Source organism: Osmia bicornis, chromosome 10 (assembly GCF_907164935.1).
Source record: "Osmia bicornis bicornis chromosome 10, iOsmBic2.1, whole genome shotgun sequence".
Classification (NCBI taxonomy): domain Eukaryota; kingdom Metazoa; phylum Arthropoda; class Insecta; order Hymenoptera; family Megachilidae; genus Osmia; species Osmia bicornis.
Window position 1 is genome coordinate 3,575,545 of NC_060225.1, and position 12,088 is coordinate 3,587,632.

General features: G+C 34.5%; 1 protein-coding gene across 2 annotated transcripts in view; it reads right to left on the bottom strand.

Annotated features, from left to right (window-relative positions):
- Nucleotides 1–203: 203 nt before the first annotated feature.
- The window catches only part of LOC114874331 (membralin), a 57,935-nt gene continuing 46,050 nt past the window's right edge, over nucleotides 204–12,088 (bottom strand). For both annotated transcript variants that reach the window (XM_029183514.2, XM_029183513.2), the window contains exons 11-13: nucleotides 9,984–10,083; nucleotides 4,307–4,724; nucleotides 204–2,895 (exon numbers count right to left, since the gene is read on the bottom strand). In XM_029183514.2, the coding sequence (XP_029039347.1) occupies nucleotides 2,669–2,895; nucleotides 4,307–4,724; nucleotides 9,984–10,083 (745 nt within the window). In that variant the 3' untranslated portion in view covers nucleotides 204–2,668. The remainder of the gene's footprint in view (nucleotides 2,896–4,306; nucleotides 4,725–9,983; nucleotides 10,084–12,088) is intronic.

Consider the following 12,088-nt stretch of genomic DNA (forward strand, 5'->3'; position numbering starts at 1 on the left):
ACCCATTGATTGTAATTATTTATGTTTATAATCAATAATACAGCTATGTTTTGATAGCTGTAATTATTAATTTCATTTATCGTTAATTAGTGATAACCGAAAATAGTCATTAGCACCTGATCAGGTGCTATGGAACCAATTGTAAATTCAAGAATACAAAATAAATAAATAATAAGGAGTTGGATGGTTCAAATAAACCATAATTGCGACACCTTTACATTTATTCGTAATCAATCATTAAAAGTAGCAGTAATACAATTGGTAATTTAATTAACTGTGGTGCAATATTATGTACATTCAAAAGAGAGAAAGAGAGAGAGACTCTTACGAAGTAAGTAGTTTAAGAAAATATTTTACACGGGTAGCTCGAATTCCAAGATATTAAAAAAAACGATCAATAGTCGTTTACTTTACAACCCTTTACACGAAAACGTATAACCAGCTAGACGTTTCGTATTTACCCTTTCTTTTTTTTCTTTTTTTTTTTCACGGTACATTTTTACATATACACACCGAGAGTAGAACGTTGATATAATAAGGAATAAATACATATATATGTATGTATGTGCAGTAAGTATCTCTTTAAAAGTTCTGTCACCAATTAATCCTTCTTACTCTAAAATAGCTCAACAATTGTTCTCATGGTGTTCCATTCGAGCAAGTAAAATTTAACACATTAAATGCCGCATTGAAAACAGACACGTGTTGTCAATCATGTCATCATTTTAATTATTCAGATCAGGATCTTTTTGTTTTTCACTTGGTACCTTGTGTAATTAATATTAGTTACCACGTGGTACTTCACGAAAACAATATAATATCTATGCTACTATTTTTAAATTTCTTTCATTTATTGGATTATATTATATTTGTAATACTAGTCATTGACGACCCCAATGGCATTCAACGTGTTAATTTTGCCAGAAACACATTTTCAAAATGAAATCGCAACTAACTAACTAATTTATACTCGCGACACAAAGACCCGCCAAAACAACACGTTTCACCCCCAAAACGTATGATACAATATAGCTTATATTACAATAATCAGCCGCCTTAAATGATACCAGCATGTCAACATTGAAACCTTGCTGATTGTCATAAAAATGTACACTTTAATTGTTCTCGACAGCAAGCACGTGAAACGTTAAATAAATGCACGTGAAAGAATCGATATCGACACGTACACTCCCCATCATAATTCACGGGACACCCAAAATAATTCTGGATTATTTTTTTAATTTAATCATTTATTCCACGCACTGTACTGGAAATAATTTTAAATAATTCCTGTGCAATTGGTGTCAAACACACTCCATGATTTTTTATAAAATGGCCAATCTCGTAGCTAAAAGGCGTAGATCTTCAAGGAAATTATGTAGAAAAACGACTTGTATTTTGAGAATACAGTAACTAATACATGATTTTTGGTAAAATTCCTGTTTATACTTTATTGGCCCTGGTATTCATAAAATTACTCAGTAGCCATTAACGTGTATCAAAATCATTGAAATAGTGATTGCAAAAGTTCTGTCGTTTCATTAACTGCCAAATTATCTCCTTTAATTATAATCATATGAAAATAGTAATAAAAGGGTTAAAAATAAAAAATTTTGTAGAAATCTTGGAAAGGTGTCACAAGATGAAGTGAGGAACATATAGACATATAGAAAATGAACAAAAATTAAAAAAAGAAAAAACAATTTTATTATTTGAACAGACACAACTTTTGCATTCATCTAATTACTAAAAACTGCCTCTCCGTTTTGCTACCGAATAAAAAACTACCCTATTTGCTCGTATCTTTTACGATCTACATTTTTCTCGTTCAGTCGTCCCTAAACACGGTAACGAACTTTCAAACTCGTCTCGCTTCCTTCAGGAGTTTCGTCTTTCTGGCCGACCTCGGGGACGCGATATTGCATGCGTCAACTTCTCGTAAGAAGTAAGAGAATATGTTTCCAGGCCCATCAGTTATCCCGTTTGATCCCTACCGATCCTCGGTTACTCGTTAAAACCTAACACCTGATCGAAAGATCAACAACCTGTCCACGACTTTGAGACATCGATCGGTTATAAAATAAACGGTGTTCCTCAGCCGATTTTATAGTCCAAGGCATATAAGGTGGGTCAGCTAAAATCGTACAATTGGGCACAGATGATTCTATATTAAAAAATAAATTTAAATTGTAAAATAAAATTTTGTTTGTACACTGTTTCATTTTTGAAATAATCAAACTTGAAAATTATTCGAGTATGTACTTAATTCTTGACTGTAAATATTTGCAATTTTCAAAATAATTTTTCCAAATTAATACGGACATTTTCAATTTATTTTTTTATATTTAATCATCTTCTGATCGCATATACATTCAAGTGCAACATAGGCTACCTTTGGTTAGGGATAAATGTAAAACATGGATAAATAGCCGGAGGGTTTACAAATTATCTGAATTAAGGGGAGCCTAAATTGCAACTGAATGCACCACCCATCCTGAATCACCCTGTACAACTATCACCCAAGATATCGATCGTCCTGCGATCCTCAAGATCTCAGAGTCGCTGGGACGATCCTGTTCGCAGATGCAGCCACGCTGAAAACGACAACCTTTCTCTTCTCCTAGGCTATCCGCAATGCAACTGGCATGGCTCGAGGCGTTTAACATTCCTACTTGTCCTGACAGGACGTCGTTTCCTTTCGCGTCGCCTCGGTCGCCTCGATCACCTCGAAACCTTCCGACGTAGAAGTATCGGTCGATGATCCATTGTCCGTTGCCTCGACCGAGGGGTTCCCGTTCCCGGATCCAGCCGCCACCGTTTTCGGTTCCTCCTTCGTAATCTCGATCGTCTCTGTAACCGTGCTCGAAGCTGTCGACGTCGTCAGACCGTCTGTTGCTAAGATTCAAAGCAACACGTTGTTCAGCTTCGCTGGGTGTAAAACTGTTCGGGACGAACAAGCCAGGGAAATGCGAACGAAATAAGGCGACTAATTAGCGAAGGGACGGTGAAAATAACGACGATGAAAACGAAAATTCAGAGAAAATCAGAATGATCGTTTGACAAGGAAGACGTCGAGGAGCTGTTAATTTGAACGTCAACGGTTATGGAATCACACTTTGTTAACCTTTTAGCTGGAGAGATGAAAATTCTGCTATATTAAATTGCTAATTAAATCCGAAAATTTGCACATTATTTTATAATATCTATACCCCTTATAATTTGTGAATTAGTTACTGGCAGTAATTATTATTTATAAAATTATGAAATTTGTGCAAAAATGAGAAAATTCAATTTTAAAACCGAATCTTTTTTTTATCTTGTAATAATAAACCTTGATGAATCAGTAACGAAAATACATTTGGAAATTCATGATAAGCGTATCAAACAACAACGTCACACGAGTGCGAAAATTACAAAGTGAATAAAAACGACAAAGTGTCTTTTATGAAAATTAATATTTCGCGGTGGATCAATGGAACGAAAATAAAGTACAATGAATATTCATTAAATTTACAAAGCGCAATGTTATTCCCAAGCAAAGCTTAACAGATATTCTGCAGAAAAATCATATTGGACAAAAAATAGATACATGGAAAAGCTGAAATGAAACTAATATGGCAAAAGAGTAATTTGTGAAAAGAGTAATTAATGTTATTTTCTCTGATATTTACTCTCATTTCACTATTTAAAGGAATTTTTTCATTGAATCGTTTAAAAAATTGTTCTTTTTTTTCTAGAAGAGTATATGTTGTTTTATCAACAGGAACTATAATAACTAAATCGTCCTTAATAACGATATTAAATGAAAGTTATTTGACATATCGGTTTCGTTCGTTAAAAGGATGATCGATTGCCCGAATCAACGAACGACGCGTGGTGGATGAAATTAAAAGCGAGGAAAATAATCGGCGCCAGTGCAATGGTGCGAATTGAAACGCGATCATATGGATATCGTATGCCAAACAATACTAACGCTTTTGAAGTGACGTTTTGTATTAGCGACACAAGATCTACAAAGTGAACATTCAATGCTGTAAAACAATTCAAATCGTGCGAATTTTCTCCTGAACACCCCAGCAGCAAAAATATTAAAATTAACCATACTTTATATACTTTCGAGAGAAATGACGACAAATGATGATTTAATAAAATATGGTAAATTAAATTTCTCGCTGATAAAATAAAATGAAATGAAAATTAAAATAAGCAACGACAGGAAAGTTTCGCAACTGAACATGCACGTGCAAATGGGACACATGTATAATTTCTGAATAAATAATAAAAATTCTAAACTACCTTCACGTACCTTCTTGACTTTCTTGCTGGCTGGACTGTGCTATTTTCGCTGTGTTTGCAGTTTGCTCTTGAGACTGAACCGTTGCCAAGTTGTCCGCTTGAGAATGGACATCATTGTGCGTCTCGGCGGTCGTAGATCCACGCAACTCCTGAGATTGAACCTCAGAAGTGCTTGAATCCGATTCAGAATGCGTTGGGCTACTCGAAGAAGACGTTTCCTCTGTACGTTCGTATCCCGCTGTTGGTGCACGCGTTGAAGTAGGTTCAGACGATGGTTCCGGGCTGGGCAATGCTCTGTTCAAGCTTGGAGAAGGTTCGAACAGACGTTCAACTATTCTTGGCTGAGGATTGAACAGAAGATTTTGCAACTGAGCCTGTTGCAGGATCACGGGCAACTCGTAATGATGGAAAAAGTAGAGCATCGAATGCTGAAATCATAAGACAGTTGATTTGATTATTTCTAATCAAGCGTAGAGTAGAAGCTGAGTACTATGGACTAAGAATAATTTTTATTTTTAAAATTGAGAAGAAATTATTCATTCCATAATGTGTATAATGGGTTAACTAAACAGTGGGTAGTGTTTTTTTATTCTAAAGAATTTCCAATATCTAATAAAAGTATCTCTAATAAATTGAACGATGATAAAAAATCAAGTGGTAGCTGCAGTAGCGAAAGGGTTGCTATTCTTTCAACGTCTTTATTTGTTCCACAAGGATGCAAAATTATTCATATCGTATATGCACTCGGCAGAATGTTTGCAACTACGGTTGAATAAGGGTATTGCGATCGGTAGCGCGTTCGGGGAGTGAAACGATGATAGAGAAAGGGGGTTACGAAGGGTGAGAAGAGAACGAGAGAAACGATATAGAACAAATTTGGCGAATTTCCATATAAATTTGCTGGGCACGAGCGACGTACACGAATACGCTGCTGTTCGCAGAAACAAGCGATATCACGAGACCGTGTGCTTCACGTAACACTTTCGATGTTCGCCACTGTAGCCACTATAAATTCGCAAACCAAGTGAAGCCGTTTTAATAACGTTTCGAATTAATGATACGTGATACGTGTTTATTAATTGGTTTACGCGAGTGGAGACATTTATTCACGTTTGATGTTTAAGGAGATGTTTCGAATTAAATTGACAATTAAATTCGTGATTCTCTGATGAATTTCATTTTAAAATAAACTTCTGTAAATAAATGAAAAAATCATTACATAAAAATGGCAAAAAGATGGTTTCTGGTTTGATTGATAATTATATAATAGGAAGTGGAATAATAGAATTATTTTTGTTGAAAATTGATATCAATTGATATCATATCATAGTGATCTTTAGAAATATGACGCTAGCATTAATTTTATATTACCTCATTCTATTATTTAAAAATCTCTTTGTTAATATATCTAACAGTAGAATGGATAATTATTCTCCACAGAATGTAACGTAGTATGTATATTTTAATAATTACGTAATTAAGAACAATGGCAGAGTTGATTTTTCGAAAAATAGAATCGTAATTAGTTGTTGGGGAGTGGATTTTCCGAGTTGAATGAGGTAAAATGGAAGGAGTGTGTTTTACAAGAGATTCTACAAGGATCCTGATGAAAGTTCTGCTATTGACAGTAACGATAGCGAATGAAAAGCCATTGCTTTGCAGCCTAGACCTGCCATCGCTCAAACTTAAGTTACGTAAACGTAGCCAGGACAATGCATTTGACAGTTCAATCGATGGGAATAATTTAATGGCAACTTTGTATTTCAATGAGCAAATATAAATACCATTCAGTTTTAGCTGGCCGTGTAAAATTCAATTTTCAATACATCTTCGTGACGTCCCCTTGGCTTTGCTTAATGATCCATACTTTCTACTCAAAATTATAATCTTCTATTATAAATGAATTAATAATTTTTGGTCATTATTTATAACTCGTATAGACTAAAATTACTGATAACTTTATTTGTTAATTTATAGTTTTTTACTTCAATTTTATTTTCAATTTTATTTCAATTTTACTTACAATATTTTAATTTTATTCATAAAATTTTTATTTCAATATTTTTAATGTAAGAAAAATAATAAATTTAGTAGATATAACTTTTTTTTTTCATTCAAACCATACAATTATTTATCTCAAAGTCATGTCACCTATTTTATTTCTAATAATTTAAATTTTGGAAGACCATAATTATGCGTATTATATCTACGAATGGTTAGAATTTCGGGCACAGAAATAAATTTTTCAGTCCGCCAATTATACGCCAGGTAATCTGATTCGATAGCGTACTTTGATAATCCAATGAATCATAATTAGATCATCGCGATGGGCGTATTAACAGTTATTATTATAATGGCGTTACAATACCTAGCTGTTGCGTTAATAACTACGTTCGATATGTACTGTATATATATTTTGCGTGGAAAAATTAAATACCATTAAAGTGTAATGGAACGGCTAATTAGCCGATAAAAGATACGAATGAATAACAGATTGGATTGTTTTATACGTGGATAAAAGGTGTGTGCCCACTTTATGACACCGTTGAGGATTAAAAGTGTGTGACAATTTATTTTTTCCCAATAATTGTCATAAAAGAAAAAAAAAGAAAACAATAAAAAATCCATCATTTTAATTAATTTGGTGGTTCTAATATTTATATAATAATTGAATTTAATTCAATTGAACAAATCATTTCATTTTAAAAATAATCCATTTTCTCAATGAATTTTATTCACTTATGGTTGTAGATTCAATCACGCAAAAAGTACAGTGACCGAGGTATCACGAATTTCGACATTATTCCTCTAGCATGGAAATTAAGTTGCTCACTCTTGTCCCGGTCACGATTAACATCTGCCGATAGTTAAGCGGTGCTCGTTAACAGGAGCAACCAGCCAGGGTCAAGCTACGATCAGAAAATTATTTCTCAGGAACGAGTTTACGAATAGAGCGAGCCGCAGGAAAATCTGAAAACCCGCAAGGCAACAAGAAGCGACTGGATAAACCTAATCATTGCCACCAGCTCTCTCTCTCTTTTTAGTTCAACCGCGCGATCTACAGGGTGTCCGCTCCAAACCATAATCATTTTAACACACTTCACTAAATTTTGTTAAATATTATCTATAAATTTCCGTTTAAAAGTACATTTAACTTCAAGTTGAAAAAATTGAAGAAAATTTGGAAATTTGGAAAAATTCAAATGTAAAATAATTTTTGCTAAAATTATAAGATTATTTATGGAGTTATATATACTCGGGATCAAATCAAGCTTCCCCAGGAAAAATAGTAATGTCCCCGGTTCTCACCCTTCCCCATTGGCATCCACGGAAAAAATGACAATGCAGCAAAAGGGGTCTCGCATCCAGAAACCTGTACCCCTCCCTCCTTGCATGTAAACCATTTTCAAATCACTTAATATTATGTAATATAAGAAAAAAAAAATTAATTTCCTAAAAACATTTTCCGTATTCTAGATTGCAATCTTTAGGTAGATAATTTTATTGTTTCATCGAATAATCGTGAAATATAATAAGAGGTATGTTTGGTGTGGACACTGTGTATGTTCCAATCTCTCTGTCGTTCCTTTTCTGTATAGATAAGTGTTCAAGCGATTAGCCCTACGGCGTGATTATATGCCGGTCGATATCGATGTCATGGCCGTTGATTATCCAGCAAACGAAAATCCGATTTCCTCGGTAACCTGTTTCAGTCTAGCCATCGTTTAAACTCGGCTTTCCTTTTTCTCTTGAGCGCGAATCTCCTATCATCCCCTGTTCTCCCGTCATTCTCCGATCTACCTTTCAGCCGTGTTCTTTTTCTGAAACGATGCAGATTCGTTTCGTTATACTCCGGACGAATCACCGTGGATACCATTTCCTTCATGTCGACGACAGGTGCCCGGTCTCGAGATACCTATTTTCCATATTCAGCCGTATCATTCCTCCCTTCCGTCTCTTTGCCCGCCTTCCCTCTTCCTACTACTTCTTCTTTTTCTCTGCCTTCTCCTTCGTCTCTGTTAAGCTATCGGTTTGAGCGTTTCATTTTGACGGTGTTTTCTTTTTTTTTTTTTGTAGCTGGACTACTCTGTCTGGCCTGGAAGAGTCGTTTCTCTCCAGGATTTTTATGTCGCTCTGGGCGCGAATGTATTGATTGAAACTGTGATGGAAAAAGAGACACAGACTGATCGAAAAGTGGCCTCTATTATTTGTCTTCGATTTTGCAAACATAATTTTAAGATCGTTAAATATCGAGGTGTGGGTACTGAAAGTTAGCCATTTCAATTTGTTATCACCCGATTATTATTCATGTATCAAATAATCTGATCCAATATCCAAACGTAAATAAATCATTTTACACAATTTTATTTGCAACGAAAAATATTTGAACGTAAGCATTTGAATTTTTAATTGCCAAATGAAAATTTCCATTGTATGCCTGTCACTGTGTCCGACCAATCCTTGTTTATACTACTTATATTATGACAACTATGATTCAGTTCTTTCGCTCGGACGACGGACCATGGAGAGAGGCACAATTTTAATTTAATTTCGTAACAGGCTCCGCTGTTCTAGGGTTAAATATACATCTGTACATTGTATAAAATGTAGTTTCATAAAAAATGATTATGCTCTTGGTTAATCAGGCGAATGAAATTTCCGACAATATACCATCGATTTAATTCGACCAGGCTCGAAGGTGAAATCGAACGAGCTCGCCGCACGAGGAAACATATTTCCACGCGCAACGAACATCCGGAGCTAAGCAATTTGAAAGGCAAACACATTTGCAGCCCTCTTGAGAAATTTCTCGCGATCGATGTCAGAGATGATCGATCGGTAGACGGAACGAGAAAGGGGAAAAGTACTCTGTGACATAATTTCCAAACGTATTGGCCGTTGTTTGAGCAAGGGTTCTTTGATAACTGGCCACCTCCTACCACGGGGAACGTTAACTTTGTCCCACGAACATATTTATTCGCCGCTCAAGTATTCTCAAGTAGGTCGCAAAGTATTCCTGATTAATGCCCGTTTTCAACGCGAACGAACCCACCGCCGATGTCCTTTGCAAGAACTTTCCTCTTTCCCGTGGGAAAGCTTACCCGAACGACAATTATTTCGCCATCCACGACCACTGCTTAATCCCGAAACATTTTACCCGAGTACATATTTGCGAGAACAGGCTTTCATCCTTGCAAAATGTTCGCGCATTTCTCTTCTCTTAAAGAGGTATTCTCACGGCGAACAAAAAAAAAAAGGATCGTTTCCTTTGAATTCTTTTCTTCTTTTCTTTCAAGGAACATATAAATCTGATTGAAAATATTTTTTCGGTATATTGCTAGTATTTTTGCATTCACAAAAAAGTGAAATTCTTGTGAGAATAATTTATTTTAGAAACATTTTGTCCCCGAGAGTGGGCAGAGTGAAATTTTAGAAAGAACAAAGGTAACAAAGTTCCAGAATACGGTGAATATTCCGAGAATTTTAGAGCAAGCATTTAGAGAAAGAAGGCGTGCAAATATAAAGGGAAAAAGTTTTTCACCGGTGCTACGTTTATCTTCTATTCGCTTTAACTCGTTCAAGTTTCCTCTTTTACTATATTAAACTGTTAGCCACCTCTTTTCTATGTAGGCGCTATAAAAAAATTGTAATACAATGAAAATAATTAAAAAGAAGGAAATGCTTACCTCTATGAAAAGCCAAGATGTAACAAGAGCCAAACTGCTGTACTGTCCATTGAATCGGTAATGATACGCGTAGAAGGAAAAGTGATAGAGATAGAAGAATCTGAAACAAAAATATTAAAAGAACCGTCATTTTTTCTACTTGCAAACAGCATCAAAGTTACTTAACAGATTACGCAACTATCCGATATTTACGGTATATTGCCAATGGTGCAACAACATGGACGCTTTATCGATCACATTGTATCGGGTTCCTGCCTATTGAAATATCAAGGCTGACGCGTTACATGGAACGGAACGTCATTATTGTAACTGAAAAATTACACACAATGGATTGCAGAAATATTCGTACACAATTATTAATTTCTCTAAAAAATTTTTCATTTGTTCAAAATTCAGCCTAAATTGTTCTTTAACCCTTCGAGGAGGGAGTATTCTTAAACCTGCATAGAGTATTATTAATTTAAATTAAAGGAAGTAATAATTTCATTCTTTAAAGCATATATTATAAATCTTTACTGCCTACACTTATAGCTGTGTTTTGTATCAAAAATATAATGCAATATGTATGGGATTATAAATTACTATGACAATTATGTATGAACACATATGCGTTGATGGTCCGCGAAGGGTTAAGAAGAAGAAAGTTACCGATTTCGTATCTCGAGAAATAATAAAGATTCTTCTCATCATGGCAAGAATTAATCCAGCTGTATTTAATGGTAAATAAAACAGAGAAACATTTTATCTCTTAATCTCCTTCTAACTTAATTACTTGTTACGGTACTTCGTGCTGTCTCGTTCAAACGAACAAAGTCTCCAAGATTTTCCTTCGTAATTGTTGTTTGGAACTGTTAAAAGCAATTTCCATTTATTTTTTTTTTTTTAATTCGTAGAATGATTTATAATTCCTTGAAAAACAAACATGAATTTTATCAAACTTCGGAATACCAGCAAAAAGCTTTTAATATTTCTCTTGAATATTATTTAAACGCGTCCGTTTGAATTTGTATTTGTAAATCATAATTTCGGGTTTAATCAATATGTTACATTTCACACATGTTTCCAAACGTAAGCGTATTCGGACAGAAATTTGTCATCGTGCTTTCAATTCCCCCTTTCAACTTATTTTACATATTACACACGCATATTTTATAAACAAAATAAAAATCATCGAAAGATAAAACCATAAAGATAAATGTACATACATATACCATTAAATGAAACAGATATTTTAAATTTAACTTTACAACTCAATGATTGTATAAATAAAAAGAATAAAAAGGTACCTTTATAATAATGATTTATGCATCAAAATTAATAAAATAACTTCTGAAAGGAATATGAGAATGGAAGATCGTGCGAAACTTTTTCAATGTCAAATTCAGTGTTTCACATTAAAAAAGTCGTGGGATGACTTTTTTAACTTTCAGCCTCATCTTATGGAGACCCTCGAGGTGATAAGGGAGGGGTTGTAATCAAGTGATTTTTACGAGTAGCTGTTACGGGGTCGCCAATATTTGCGGATCAGGGTGGAGTTCCGACTGCAACACCACCCTTAAGCGAGAGAAAAAGGTGGTTGTCGGTGTGAGAAACGATAGGAAAAATGGGTATTGTGTGGCCCTGCGATAAGCAAGGTGACTAATTTCTTAATGTATTGCTTGAAACTTTTATTAGTTTAGCTTTCGTTCAAAAGTCATACAGCATTTACCTACTCAATTTTTTAAAATTAGAAAAATTAACATTAATCGTGTAGGAAACTAATTTTAAATAAATATGTTTCTTTCCCAAATTATAAATAAGCGAATATGGAATTTAAATTAAATAGAAAATAAAATTTCATCTAAATAATGCTCGATACCGTGTATAGTTTATTGTTAATTTAATTTGCAATAGAATGATTTTAAATAAGATCACGTGTCGTTGCATACACGTGTTTTTTCTTTCACGAAAAGTTATAAAGAGTTCACCCTACTACAGGACATTGCCCCTATCTATCTTCTGTCTGATCAATGCTCGTCTCGATCTACTAGATGTTCGCTTAACTCGTATACTACGCCGAAAACGGAACAGACCGGACGCTTAAACTGCATTTTACGACTGACAGC